The sequence below is a fragment of the Lutra lutra genome, chromosome 10 (genome assembly GCF_902655055.1).
Source record: "Lutra lutra chromosome 10, mLutLut1.2, whole genome shotgun sequence".
In the NCBI taxonomy this organism is placed as follows: Eukaryota; Metazoa; Chordata; class Mammalia; order Carnivora; family Mustelidae; genus Lutra; species Lutra lutra.
The window spans coordinates 96,161,549-96,176,468 of record NC_062287.1 but is presented as its reverse complement, the minus strand read 5'-3'; the positions used below and the strand labels follow the sequence as shown (position 1 = coordinate 96,176,468).

The 14,920-nt window shown below is 55.3% G+C and overlaps 1 protein-coding gene across 8 annotated transcripts in view; it reads right to left on the bottom strand.

Annotated features, from left to right (window-relative positions):
* Positions 1–14,920, bottom strand: part of PRDM11 (PR/SET domain 11) — an 85,155-nt gene that overhangs the window by 18,630 nt on the left and 51,605 nt on the right. For 7 of the 8 annotated variants that reach the window (XM_047691739.1, XM_047691736.1, XM_047691741.1 and 4 more), the window contains one exon: positions 11,168–11,235. In XM_047691739.1, coding sequence (XP_047547695.1) covers positions 11,168–11,235 — 68 coding nt within the window. Of the gene's footprint in view, positions 1–2,715; positions 3,929–6,911; positions 7,334–11,167; positions 11,236–14,920 lie in introns of those variants that run through there. The other variant, XM_047691743.1, reaches the window with a different exon arrangement.

Here is a 14,920-nt window from a genome sequence, read left to right as displayed (position 1 = left end):
CTTATGGAGAGTGAAAATCTCCGGATCTGTTGTTTCCGGGTCACTACTTTGTTGGAGAAAAGGCACAGAGTATGTCAGAAGGAGGCAGAAAATGGCTAACACAGGCCACTCTACAAATGCTAGGGCTCATCTGATGGCTTTTCAAGTCAGACCCAAAAAGCTGACGCCCTTTGAAGCAATCAAGGGGATGGGGGCGGGGGGCTTGTTCTCTGGACTGAACGTTTCATGATGAGAATCGATTGTTTTTATTCTGAACTCCTTGCGGACTTTGGGTACTGGATAGATAAGCACTAAGACAACACTTTTTATACATCACCCACTGAGTCTTATCAAATGCATCGTATTTTCTAGCTGAGTCAGGAAATGACTATCAGTTCCAACAGAAGAGAGCAAATAACCCACGGGGCAGCTGTTTTGTTGGAGTGGGGGCACATAAAGGCCAGGCTCAGACGGTCCTGCTCAGTGGGTATGTCTCTGACAGAAAGGAAACTACACCAGCCACGGAGCCAGAAATGGGAAGGAGGGACCAAGAAGGAGCTGGGTTCTGTTTTCTCACACATCTTTAGGTCTCTGAGCAGGATGGGTCTTTGGGTCAGATGGACACCCAGCCTCCGCCAGAACATCACCCAGCCAGCTCTCAAAGCGGCTGGAGGCATCAGGCCCTTAGGTGGGACTTCCCTATCTTACGCCGAAATTGGCTGTCCACTCACTTCCAACCACTGGCCCCAGTTTCGCCTTCCTGTTTTGATGAGCTAGACCCACAGTCCCCACTAAAGCCAACAAAAAGAAACTAAAGAAACTTCATCTCAAGTTCACAGGCTCTTCATCTCTCTGTCCCCTTTGCTTCCAACTTGATCCCTTCCCTCCCCAGGAAAAGAGGGAGGGGCCTGTCAGTTCCTGCTCAGCTCCTGGATGGGGCTGGAGAAGATCCCAGCTTCCCAGTATCTTTGCCTGTGGCAGAAATGGGATTACGTTTGATTTCCACCGCCCTGCTTTCCCCGAGAACAGAAGAGGATGAGCTGGATTCCAGGAGGTCAAAGGGGCGCTGGAACCTTCTAGAGAGGGGATAGATCCCTGGTCGGGAGTTGGGGATTTCCTGCTTGGGAGGACCTCTCTGTGTGACTGGGAGGAAGCCTGGGCAACACCCGGGTTAGGAGGTCCCTTCTCTTCTGAGAAGGCTCCCAAAGGGACCTGGAGGAACTGCTCTGGCTACTTTGAAAGCCTCAGCTCTCGGTGGGCGGGGTCCTGCCTTGTGACAGATACCAGGATCAGTGGGGAGACGTCCCCCCAAAAAGTTCATGCTGCAGGCTGGTCCCTGAAGTACACTGGCAAATGGATAGCCCCTGACCCTTCTCGAGTCTCCTGTCAGAAATGGTGACTTTTGTTTTTCCAGGACCCCTAACTGTTTTTAAGGAGCAGAAGGTAAAAGTCACTTAGTCACGCCCAGCTTGTGCTGTGCAGAGACTTCAAGCATGGCTGAACGGTTTCCTATGTGGCTGCTTCGTCTCGCTCAGCTCCTCAGTTCCGTTCCTGTCCTCACAGGGCTAGCTAGCACGGCGCCCGATGCAGGGCATCTGAGTCCTTTCGGAACCAGGAAATGCCGGCGGCGCTGGAGCCCCTCTGGCTGGCATGCTTTCCCTCGGTCACCTAACCCCTGCTCTGTGGGCCTTGAGGTTTTCACAGGAAGCAAAGAAAGAGAATATACACCAAAGAAAGATCCTGGAGACTGGGTGCGTTCCAAGTGTGAGATCAATTTCTTTTTATTGCCATCTTAACAAAAAGACTTGGGAAGGCAATCTTGGATTCCAGCATTGGAGCGCAGGGGATGCCAGGCAAGGATCAAGCCACTGGGCTGTCGGTCTGGGGTAGCAGGAGCCCCCAAAGAACCACAGAGTGGGGAGATGGAGCCGAGGACACAGGGACATTGCCGGTGTCCCCCATGCTCTCAACATGGGACAAAGCGTGGTCTGGCTTTAGAAGCAGCACTCTAGGAACAGCCACAGCAGGCACTGGGGAGAGCAGTCCTCCCACCCCCACCATGGCTCTCGGGGGCGGACGTGGGAGAGGGTGGGGGGGCGGGCAGGAGGAGAGCTTCTGCTGGGGTCAGCCTCGGGCCAGGGAGCAAAGAGGACACAGAGCTGAGCTGCACGTGGGGGAGAGCTAAGCTTGCAAGTGCCACCCCACACCCTCCCTGACTCGAGGAACCTGGCTGTCTGTCCACACTCCGCAATGAAACATGAAGCTAGACACGTGGGTAGCTAATGCATATGCAGCCCAAGCAAGCGGAGGCGAGGCATGCTGGAGCTTGGATGGGACAGGAGCCCTGCTGGGTTCTTCTAGAAGCCACAGGAGGAGTCACCCTGTGGGTGCCAAGGCTTGGGCCCTGCCTCTCCCCAGCACCCCGGCCTTAGTGCCAGGGTGGTGTCAGGGACTCACTTCCTAAATGCTGCTGTTGCCTCCTAGGGGCACCCAGGAGAGCGAAGGCAAGGAGCACCACCCCTCCCAACTCCAGATCTGGCCTCTGACCAGGGGAGCCGGGCGAATCCACAGACCCGGCTTCCGGGACTGCCTGCTCCCCACCCCACCGCCCCACACCTGGACTAACTGTTGCGTCATCTGTCATCTATGAAATGCAGGTGATGCTGGTCTTGACGGTGCCGGAAACACCCGGCTCGGCTGCCTCTCCAGCTGTCCTGAGGACCCACTGAGATCACACATCTGCAAATGAGGGAAAGTGGAAGGTGCCCTGAGAATGCCAGGGCATCTTCTCCTTCCTCCGACGCCATCCCATTCGTCTCCCCACTCCACAAAAGGCAAGCGCAGCAGCTGAGCACACGCACCACAAGGGCAAGCGCAAGGCCAAGGCAGGGGCACCCTTGGGCGCGCTCGGAGCCCCAGAGAAGGAGAGCACGGGCCCCTCGTGGCGGGGGCTCCGCTCCCCCTGCCCGTTCTCAAGCTTCACCCCCTTGGGAAGCAGCGGGATCTGGGCGTGGGAGGCGGCTATGGCAGCCCTGAGGCTGGCAAGCAGGATTCCCCATTCAGATGCTGCCCGCTCCTGCAGCCTTCGTCCCCACGAGGCCCGCCGCCACGGTGCAGACCCGGGGAGGCCGCCTCTCCGGCACGAGCAAGCTCCCGCAGGCAGCTTCGTCCACATCTTCAGCCTCGGCCAAAGACGAGGGTGCGGGGCTGGAGCACACTCTGTGGGAGCCCAGGGCCACTGAGCTGCACGTGGGGAGGAGATGGCGGGCTCCCCAGTATCCTACAGGCGCCATCAGTCCCGGACACAAGACGAGCTCCTGTGTCAGAGCCGGGCCCCCATCCTCCGTCTCTCTTCCTCCTCCTGTGGACGGGCTGCGCTACAAATTGTGCTTTCTCTTCCGAGACCTGGTAGTCCGTGCCGGGGCTGGGGCCGGGGCCGGGGCAGCCTGCGGGAGCTCTGCCGGGGGGGCCTCAGCCTGAGCGGTCGAGCCTGTGGGCGCGACCCCCTCGGGGCCCCGCTGAGACGCCCGAACACCGTCTCGGATCTCTGTCAGCGTCTGGCACATCTGACCGACGCGGCTGGTCAGCTCGGCCATGGTCTGGCCGATGGCGTGCATGCTGTTCGCCATGTCCCGGTGCACGGTCACCAGCTCCTGGCAGATCTGCTGGAGCGCCTCAGTCTGCTGGACGTGGGCGTGGAGGAGCTGCCAGTCAAGGCCTGTGCTGGGCGGGCTGAGGTGTGGCCGAGGGGTCCTGCAGGCGGCCTGGGCCTGGGGTGAGGGCCGAGGCAGGGCCTCCGGCTTGGGACCCACCATCTCAGACTGGTCCGAGGAGGAGGAGGAGCGGAGCAGGGTGGGCCTGGCCAGGCGGACCTCTTCCTCCGCGGACCGCTGCAGGGACGCCCGCAGAGGCTGCCTCGAGGGCCCGGGGGCTTCCTCATCTTCATCATCTTGGGGGACAGAAACAGAGAAGGGCAGATGATTACAACAGAAAGACAGGAGGCAGCCCTAGGCTTGGGCCCACCCCCAGGTCACTCTCTGGTCCCCCTGCCCCACCACCCCTGAGGCTCACTCAGCGCTACCCACTCCCAGAGAAGCACCTGCTCCCCAAATCCCTGAGGTGCGGGAGCCAGGCGCCCCCGGGGGAGAAGGGCAGGCACGAGAACTGCCCAGGTCCCCCTCCTCTTGCTGGAGCGGCATCACTCTGGTGGGATAGCCCAGGTCAGGGCTGTCTTGGGGAGCCCAGGTCGATCCTGCGGCTCCCTTCATCTGTCTGGGACTCAGTTTTGGCAGAGCAAAGCTGATACCTGCTCTGTCCACCTAACCAACCACCTGCCCACCTAGCAGGGTTGCCAGGGAAACTAAACAAGAGAGTGGCCAGGAGGGAGCTTGGCAAAAGCCTCAGGAGCCACACCTGCCAAAAGGCTCCAGCCTCCACGCGGCCGTGGTGGACTTGCTTGCGCCCCCTTGTGGCCTGGCAAGAATCTGCAGCTCTAGGTGGTCACAGGGGGCGGATGCACAGGGTGGCGTCGGAGGGAGCTGACGGGAGGGTGTTTAGCAGGGGAGGCACCCCGGCGGCCAGCCCTGATGTCCCCCTCGACCCGCCCCCTTGGTGGGCCACCCAGGAGTGTCTGACAGCTTGCAAGCGCCCTCACACAGACGACTCCTTGCAGCCAGTCACAGGGAGAGGGGCCGCCCTCACACACTCAGGCCTCGGCTCTCTTGGAAGCCGGATCAGGAGCGGGTTCCCATGGCAGGAATAAAAAATATACGGGTTCCCTGGGCATCCCAGGGGGGCTAAATGCGGAACCACCCTCAGGCGAGGTGACAGGGAGGACAGACAGACTCATGCTGACCAGCCACACACACACGGCTCCACGGGGTTCCAGGGCCTCCCTCAGGCGGGCTCGAGAAGAGCCCAATTACTCATACCGTACCCGGTGGGACAGTTGCCATCCTCCCCACCCCGGGGATCCCAGGACACCCATTCTGGCGTGGCAGGGCTGGAAGGAGAGGGTGGGGCTGAGGTGACGGTGCTCTTTCCCTTCCAGGGCCTCCTTCCACAGAGCCCCTGGCCTCGTGCTGTAACAGCTGGTCCACTGACCGGGAAAGGGGGACTAGCCAAGCCTGCAGGGGAGGGGTCCCACGCCCCCTGCCCAGCTCAGGTCACATTTGGTAACCTCATTACCTTCTGTGTTAGAGAGATGGAGGAGAGAGCAGGGCAGGATGGAGGGAATAGACCTCACTGGCTTGTAGGCCCCCTTCTTTTTCTCATAACTGGGCGGAATCACCCCACAATTTAGCAAAACACAGATTCATGGGGAGCTGGCAGACCCGGGCTTGAGTTCTGGTTCAGAATCTAGCTCGGGGGCTGCCTCATCTCTGGAGCTCAGCTGCCTTGTCTACATAGCGAGGAAGTCAGATGGGACGGTCTCTGTTCCTTTCTGAGTCCCGAAGAACTGACCCCAAATGGCCACCTGTCACGAGCGCTAGCCAAACAGGAAACTAGCACAATCCCAATCCCGACAACGGCATGGGGCCTTGGAAGGGAAGCAGGGTCTTTGTGAATCACCCTCCCCAGGCTGGCCAGCCTCTGACTTCCCTGGAGTCCTCCTGCCCTGCTCCCTTTCTCAGAGGCCGGGCTCCCATTGGGACTTTGGCCTGAGGGTGGGGGGCGGGTGTGTGCAGAAGCCAGAACTGAAGGGGGTGAGGCCCCAGCACAGAAGGGTCTTAACTGCTCCCCTGCCCCATCAGGGGAGCCTCAGCTCGAACTACAGCCCCAACTAGAGCCTGCTGGGCCTGGAGATTCCAGTCAAGCCCATGGCATCCAAGTCCATCCTGGGACACTGGAAGCCCAGGAGAATGGGGCAGAAGAGAGGTGGGGGGAGGCATGGGGGCAGTAGGGACAGGGATTGGACCTGGTGAGACAGGCAGATCTGAGAGTGCCTTAGCGGGGAAGAGAGGCAGAGGACCGTGGGGAGTGGGAGTGGGCAGCCGCAGCAAAAGAACGCAGAAGTCAAGACATTAGGAAAAGAGAGAGAAAAGACTGATTCCCCCCACCCCACCCCCTGCACCCTGGCCTGGGCCCTGAAGACTTGGCTGGCTTCCTCCCGCGCCCCCTCCCCCGCGCCTGCTACACTGGGTTTCCCTGGCTCCTCTCAGTCCTGGAACGTGCCAAGCGCCTTCCTGATGCGGGGCCTCTGTACATGCAGTTCTCGGCCTGGAGGCTCCCTGCTCCCCTCCCCGAGCCCCACGCTGCCGAGGCCGGTTAACTCTTACTCACCCTGTGCCTCCCAGTTCCAAGGCTGCTCCTGGGAGCCCTCCCCTGCCCCCAGGGAGAGTCAGATCCCGGGTCCCTGGCCATCAGACAGGGCAGTGAGGGAACTGGCAGGGCCAAATGCAAAATGTGAATGCAGGGCCCCTTGTTCAGAAATGACTATGAACTTCGGGAAGGCAAGAGCAGCCCGGTAAAGTCAGCACTGTGACCTTGTGCGTACAGAGCCCAAGGGACACGGAGCAGGTGGTCTAGGGCGTGCGCCTGGGAAGTCAGCCTCGCTCTCAGGACTTCCTGCGTCCACCCTTGATCTCTTCCTAACGGCTGTCCTTGTACAACGACTTAAAGCTCATGTGTTCCCACGAGTCTAGGGACGACCCAAGGGCAGGGGTGCTGTAGGTTTTATATACAACTCTGTCTTCCCAGCTCCCGGCACAGCTCCTGGCACAGAGTTCAGGAAATATTCTAGAATGAATGAACGGAAAGGGGCGGAGAAGACCAAGGAGGAGAAGGAGGGAAGGGTACACGGGAAGACTGGATGAGATGGGGAGGGACAGAAAAGAAGAGAGGGCCAGGGAACGGGGGGGGGGATGGCCGAGGAGGAGGAGGCCGGGGAGCAGGCAGTGGGGAGGCCGGGAGGGGAGGCCGGCGGTACTCACAGCTGGTTGACGGGCTGTCGGTGCCATCCAGTTCTGCCCTGGGGAAGCTGTGCCCAGAATGGGCTGTGAGCAGGGTTGACTCGATGGCCCTCTCGTGGGCAGTGAGCACGATGGTGGGGGCCCGGCCCCCAGCCCCGGGGCCCGACAGGGACTGCTGCATGAAGGCCAGCTTGTCCTTGGTCCTCCGTTTCATGTCATCCCATCTGTGCTTAATGTCCTTGACGGAGCGGGGGACCTGGCTGACGGAGGTGATTTTCCGAGCTATGCCTTCCCAAATCTTGTCCCTGTCGGCATGGGACAGCCGCATGGTCTCCCTCCCAAAGAGAACCGCTTCGTGGTGGGTCACCTCCGTGACCAGAATGTCCAGCTCCTCCTTGGAGAACTTGGGTTTCCTCTTGCGCTCGGCCAGGGGCACCACATTCCTTGGGTTGAATATCCCACAAAGCACAATTGGGTAAATGACCATCAGGGCTGGTGGTCCTCCTCCTTCCTAATTGCCGGCCCCCAGTGGGGGAGCCAGGAGGCACCTGGGTACCCTCGCCCGCTCACCACCACCACACCCTCCTCCTAGCCAGATGCCCCTTCCCCTACTCCTCAGGGGCAGGAGAGCAGGAGGGGTGTGGCATAGCGGGTGGGAGCCTTCCGTAGCAGGCTCTGCCTCAGCCCTGGCTAGAGGGGAGAGCCCAAGCTGTGCACTTGGCCTCTCCCGGATCCCTCTCCCCGCCGGGTCAGAAGTTAGAGGCGCGCAGACCTCGGGGTCGTTACTAGGGAGCGGAAAGCAGAGCGACATCCAAGAGCTTTAAAGCCCTCCAGAAGAACAAAGCGTCCTTACCGGGCAGACCATTGCCCCTGCAGACGGCTCACAGGGCGACTATTTACAGTGTGGCCTTGCTGGTGACGCCTGTGATTAGGGTGTGGTCACAGAAAACTCACTGTCCTGTGGATCTCTTCATCTCCCTCCCTGGCTCCCCAGTGCCCCACAGGTCCCTACCTCTGGGGGTGTGGACACTCCCCTCCAACCTTGGTGCTGGCTAGCAGCCACTCTCTGGGGGTAGGTCACTATGGCCTTTTGGCAGCTCCGGGGGAGAACGTGAGCAGCCCGTGAGCGCCCACTGAGAGACCAGTTCCACTCTGATGCAGGCCAGGAGTGACCCTGGCTTCCAACTGCACAGAGTAGCCAGGGGCTGTTTGACTGACTGAGACCTTGAGACCACCCAAGAGAGGAACCCCAAGCCTGAGTCCCTCCCCTGCCACTCCCACAACCGCAGCGAGAGGCGGGGGGCGCAAAGATCCTTCAGCCCTCACCTCCCCACCCCACCTACTCAGAGCACCATAGCTCGGGAGAAGGGAAGGCTGGGGCTTCATTACCAGGCCAAGATGGTGACAGGGGCCCGCACCCGCACGCAGACAGACCTGGAGCTAGATGCAGAGTCTCCTGTGCCAACCAGCCTCCCACTCTATTAAATGAGGGCGGTAGTTCTAGAATCGGCTTCTAGGGCTGCCAGGAGGAATTCCTGGGGAAGGAATTCCAGGGGAGGTTTTTAGTCTCTCCACCATTGGCATTTGGGGCTAGAAACTTCTCTGTGAGTGGGAACGGGCATCTTGGGCCATGTGGGATGTTTCTCAGCATCCTTGGCTTCTGCCTGATAGAAACCAGTAGCATTTGCCTGAAGACTTGTGACCACCCAGCATGTCTCAAAGCAAAAGAGTCCCTGGTTTCAGACCACCAATCTCATGAACGCAGAGCCCCCAGCATAGGGAGGCCATAAGGTCAACAATCATTATGTCGATGCCCATTATCTTCCCGGCCCGCCACTTATTTTGAAAAAACTCATCAACTCCATTCAATCATGCACAAGACCCGAAGTTGTCACGGTACAAGAGAGGATGTCTGCACAGTGGAATGAGTAAGCGCAAAAGGAAGTTGTACATTAAGGGGAAAGGCAGGTTCCCAGGATGGAACTGGCTTTTCCCCTCCAATTATCACCAGAGGGACATCTCCGTGGCAACAAACCACACTCCCAACCACCCCTACTCCTTGACTGTTGAAAGAGAGGGGCCCCACCTGGCACCATCTTGCATCAGATCGGGGCTGGCTGACAGGCCAGACCCCATGCCAGCAAGGCTGCAGGAGCAGAACCCCCCCCCCCGCCACAGAGCCCAGGAGGTCCTGCTTTCGCCTGGGCCCTGTGCACAAGCAGAAAGAATGCAGGCCCAGAAGTCCAGAGCTGGGTTCAGGTTCTGGTTCTGCCCCTGACGGTATGACCTTGCGTACGACCTTGCCCCACTCTGGGCCTCAGCTGTACCGCTGTGGCAGGGAAGGGCAGGATAGAGTAGGGGCTCTCAACACGAGCAGTGTGTCAGCCTTGCTATGGCGAGCTTTAGAAATACCAGTACCATGGGCTCATCCTTGGCCCGATGAAGTCAGAATCTCTGGGGTGTCAGAGGATCGTCCAGCTAGTTCAGATGATGTCTTTCCTGGGGGTTGTGGTCAAGCCTGTCCCCAGAGTGAAAGATCAGAGATGGGTGGAGGCATGGCACGGAATCAGCTCAGCTGGCCAAGCTTCCGGTGCAGAAAGGCCCTGAAGCCAGGCTGCACTCAGACACACTCTCCTTTGCTCATCTAGAGCCAGGCGGGAGCCACAGGGAAGATGCCCAGGCCGCCAGTCTGGTCCCCATTTCTGTGTGGCTGGTCACAGTGCCCTCAAATGCAACCCGGCCCCTGGGAGGGTCCAGCTGAAAGGCCCCCTGCTCTGTCCTCTGGGCCCTGGGCCCGTGCCTTCATTCAACAAGTACGGTACAGAAAATGATTTCCACGGTGGAAGGAGGGAGTCAGGGAGGACTGGGAGGGCCAGGCCGTCGAGGGCAATCAAGGGCTCCCCGTTCCAAGGTCAGCTCTGCAAATGGGTGGGGACTTCCAAGGGCCAGGCTGACCGGCACCCAGGGGTCAGGGAGAAGGCGGTTAGGAGTGTGACCATGGCCTTCTTGGAGCCCCCTGCAGGGCACGAGCTCTCCAGATGATGTGAAAGGGCGCTGGAGGGAAGGGTCCACCTGTCCTTGGGCACCTCTGTTTCTGCCCCTGTTAAGTGGCAGTGAGAACAGTCGCCCCGACAAATAAAAGAGGACGAATCCTAGCATGCTCTGGAGAGTGTAAACCACAGCCCCTCTTTCCCTCCCCACCTCCCCATGCTCCCCATCCGCAGCTCTCAGGTGGGGAGCACAGGTGGGCAGGAAGTCTTGGGGAAGGAGACAGCAGACCTCATCATAGCTTCCTCACCTCCAATCAACTTCTTGTTTGCTGGGAAGGTGGCAGAGTTGAAATACAGCACACTCCCTCTCAGGAAGTTCCCGATGGCCCTCCCTCCTGGCACAACCTCTCCCACATCCCCCAGCCACCAAGGGTCACAGAACCGCGCAAATGCCCACAGAAGGCCCAATCCGTGGTGGCCCTGGTCCAGCCACCCGAGCCCCTCCCCTCCCTCCCAACCCAGCTCCAAACCCCCTGTCACAGCTTCTGGGGCCTAGAGAGAGGCACCAGGGAGGTGCCAGTGCAAGTCTGACCTCCCACACAGCGCACAGGGAACCTGGCAACCCCTGCCCGGGGCCAGCAGCACAGACGCAACAGGAGGGCTGTGGGCAGAGTCCTCAGTTCCAGGCTCAGTTCTGCCGCCCCTAAGCAGCCCTGGGCCAGTCTCCTGCTCTCGCTGGCTGGCCAGGAAGGATCCTTCTGGCGCAAACTTCTGTCCCAAACACGCAACACAGTAAAACCACTCTTGAAAGTACTCATGCCTGGGCGGTGAGTACCATCGAAAACTGAACTAGACTGTGCCAGAAGCCTTCTTTTCCACGGGGCCACTTCAACAAGTGCTGGCAGCTGCACTGGGATGAGTCCTGCACCCCCGCAGCAGGAGACGGCCCTGTGAGGGGGTCAGAGTCTCAGGGGAGGGACACCCCCTCCTTGGTGGGAATGCTGCCCAGAGCTGGGGGCCCTGGGCACTCCAGACGCAAGGATGAATGTGCAGACGTTAGGGGTCCATCTGTAACCCACAGGCTTCCTCCAGAGCGCCCTGATGGAAGGCTGGGGAAGCAAAAGGGTCCTCCCAGAGCTACATACATCCCAAACCCTGCAAACAGCAGTCCCGGGGCCTTCAGGGGCCTCCACCGCTGGAGACCTCGTAGGCCCCAGCACACTCCCTTGGCTTCCTTTCTGGAGTTTGGGAAAGACTCCTGGGAAATCAGCAGAAAGCAGGACTCACCTCATCCAGTTGGCTTTAGTCTCGTCTGACCCATCTATAGACTTGTAGCGGTTATTCTTGTCCACAATCTGGAAGACAGAGAGAGAGTCTAGAAGGCGCCACTCTTGAGTGGCTCTCATGTCCCTGGGCTCCTCCCCAAGCCAGGGTCTCCATCCCTTCCGCTTGCCCTCCTGTACAATGCCTCTACTGCTGCTGGACTGAAAACCGAGCAGGGGCCAGGAATCCCATCTCCTTCTCCTGTCCTAACGGAAGACCAGAAACATGGCGGACAAGTAGCACTTCCAGGAGTCCTGTACTACAATGATGAAAGTTAGATCCAGCCCTTCTTCTTTCCCTCTAGCTTCCCCCAGCACTGGATGTCCGAGCACACGTGAGAGGGGCTTCCTCCTCTCCCCAGTCTCAAGCTGGTCGAGAGCCATAGGGATGGGCTGGTCCCTTCTCTTCTGTAAAATGTCCTGATTTCCTCATTACTCTTGAATCAGAGTTCAGCTGGGTATGGAGTTCTAGGCAGACTGTTTAATTGTCTTTCAGCCCCTGGAAGATTGCCCAAAAGGCTGCTATAGGCTGTTCAGGAAACTACCGTTGTTCTTTTGTGGAAAGGCTATCAAGGGTGAAATTTAAGATTTTCCCTTCATTTTTTATTTAGTGCAATTTCCCTCTATTTTTGAAGTGGAGGATTTACTCCCTTAAAATTCTTATTACTCAACAAGCATATTACTTGGTGAGCACATATCTCTTCTTCCATTCTGGAAATTCTGAGAAACTCTTACATTTTTTTTTTAAACATTTTATTTTTTTTTATTTTTTTATTTTTTTTTAAAGATTTTATTTATTTATTTGACAGACAGAGATCACAGGTAGACAGAGAGGCAGGCAGAGAGAGAGAGGGAAGCAGGCTCCCCGCTGAGCAGAGAGCCCGATGTGGGACTCGATCCCAGGACCCTGAGATCAGGACCTGAGCCGAAGGCAGCGGCTTAACCCACTGAGCCACCCAGGCGCCCCAAACTCTTACATTTTTGAGTACAGCTTTTTAGTCATTTTCTCCAGTAATTTTCTCTTTGTGTAGAATTTCTATTAAACATATTTGGGACTATCCCCCGTGTCTTTTGACTAGCTTTTTCTATTTTTCTCTCTTCCCTTTTCTGGGCAGTTCTCTGAAAATATTCCTCAGAACTCTTTTCCGATTCACTAATTCTCTCTTTGACTGTGTCCAGTCAAGAATTTACCCCCTTATTAACGTTCTTCTTTTCTTTTTCCTTTCTTTTTAAATGAGCACTTTTAATGCAATGAATATTTTTCATTCCCAGAATCTTCATATCTATCTTTTCTTCATTCTACCTCTCTGTTTCACAAAATCACGTTCCTTCTGTTTCCCTCTCTTAACAGCTTTACTGAAATGTAATTGACATATAATGTACCATTTGGTAAACTTTGACAACTGTGCACACCCATTGCCACAATCAAGAAAACAAACATACCCATCACCCCCAAATTTCCTTGTGCCCCAGAATCTTCCCCTCCTCCCTCCCTCCATCCCTCCTACCCCAGTCCACAGGAAACCAGTGAGCTTCTTGTCACCGTAAATTACTTTGCATTTTCTAGGATTTTATATAAATGAAATCAAATAGAAGCCATGTTCTCAGCTCAATTATCTTGAGATCTGACCATACTGATGTGTGTACCAGACTTCACTCCTTTGTACTGGGAAGTAGTATTCCACTGCTTGGGTGTGCCATAATTTGCTTTTTTATCTACTTCTTGATGGGTATTTGGGTTCTGTCTAGTTTCTGGCTATTACAAGTAAATCTGGTAAGAGAATTCAGTTATAAGTCTTTCTATAGACACACACATCTCTGGTGGCAAATACCTTGAAATGGAATGGCTGGGTCCCATGGTAAGTATATGTATAACTTTTAATAAACTGTTAAACTGTTTTCCCAAAGTGGCTGCAACATTTTACATTCCCATACAACAGCGTATGGACCCACCAGCTGGTCCACATCTTTGCCAACACTTGGTATGGACAGTCTTTTTAATTTAGCCATTCTGATAGGCATGAAGCAATATCTCTGTGGCTTTAATTTTATTTCTCTGATGATTAATGATTTTGAGCATCTTTTCATGCAGTTACTTGTTAGCTACATATCTTCTCTGGGGAAGAGTCTACTGGAATCTTTGCTCATTTTAAAATTGGTTGTTTTTTTTTCTTTATTATTGAGTTTTGAGAGTTCTTTAAAAATATTTTTTGGATCCAGTCCATCATGAGACATAGGATATATGAATACTTTCTCCTAATCTAAGGCTTGTTTATTCATTATCTTAATGATTCCTTTCTAAGAGCAGATGTTTGAAATTCAAACAAACAAACAAAAATCCACTGTTTTGTTCTTTTTAATGTGTACTATCCTTCCTTTATTTCTTCAAGGATCGTAAGGCTGAGGCTGCTAATTATCCTTCATTATCTATTATCTCCTTTGTCCACGGTAACAGAACCCCTGGATTAGAATTGGGCACCCGGCTATTTGTAATAACACAATACATTTTGGGACACTTGACTGGCTCTATCAGGGGAGCATACAACTCTTGATCTTGGGGTCATGGGTTAGAGCCCCACGTTAGGTGTAGAGATCACTAAATAAATAAATAAGCTTAAACAAAACAAAACAAAACAAAACAAAACCAGAATATGTTTCTTGGTTTCTCTGCTAGCTAAGTTCTGGCCAATAGGATGTAGGTGGAAGGGTTAAGTGTCAGTTTCCCAAAAACTTCTTCGTAAGGCAGCTGATACATGCCTTTCCACCATGCTACTGCCTGGAATGCAGACGTAATGGCTGGAGTTCTAGCAACCAACTTACACTCTGAGGATACACTCTGAGCTGGGGTCAAGCTTGGTTCCCTGAGTGCTTAGTGGGGCAGAGCCATGACACCAGGCCTAGACTATATTCATAACAGAAAATTTAACTCCTATTTAGCTCGAGCTACCATTATTACTCCCAGTCAAACCCGTTCCTGATACAGATCCTAAACAGTTATTTTAAATTCACTTTCAGAATATAATTTTCATTTTAGAGTGAATTCATTTGTCATTGATATTCAGAGGCTGTCTTTTTAACACTGTCTTCATTAGTTTTGGAGATTTGGTTTGGTGGGAGGGTTCATCTTTCTTGGCGGCGGGGGGGGGGGGGACTCTCACTGTAATGTTTGGGGAAAAAGGGGTCGGGGCTGGTCAAAGCATGAACTCTCAGTGCATTGGACTAAAAGCTCCTTTGCCCCTTCCACACACACCTTCTTTACTCATACTGTTCCTCTGGATATTCTCATCCATCTCCAGACTCTCAACTTGTTCATTATTCACAATCCTCAGGCCCTTGCTGTGACTATCTGACTTCCCACGTGACTTCCTTTCCTTGCCTGTCTCAGGGGCACCTCAAACTTACCTCCCCCAAGGTACCCACTCCCCCAGGACTACCCCCAAGCCCGGTCCTCTCCTACTTTCCTCATCACAGTATCTGAAACCACCACACACTCAGGTTGCAAAAAGAAAGCCATCCCTACTATCAAAAACCAGTGAATGGTATACTTCCTATGGGTGAACTGTATAGTATGTGAATTATGTCTTGAAAAGGCTGTTAAAAACAAAAACAAGTTACCCATCATCCCTTGCTCTCTCAAGCCCCCCATCCAATCCCTCAGCAAGTCCTGCCATCGCATGTCAAAACTTCCCCTCTAGTTCCACCGTGTCCTGCTTCCATG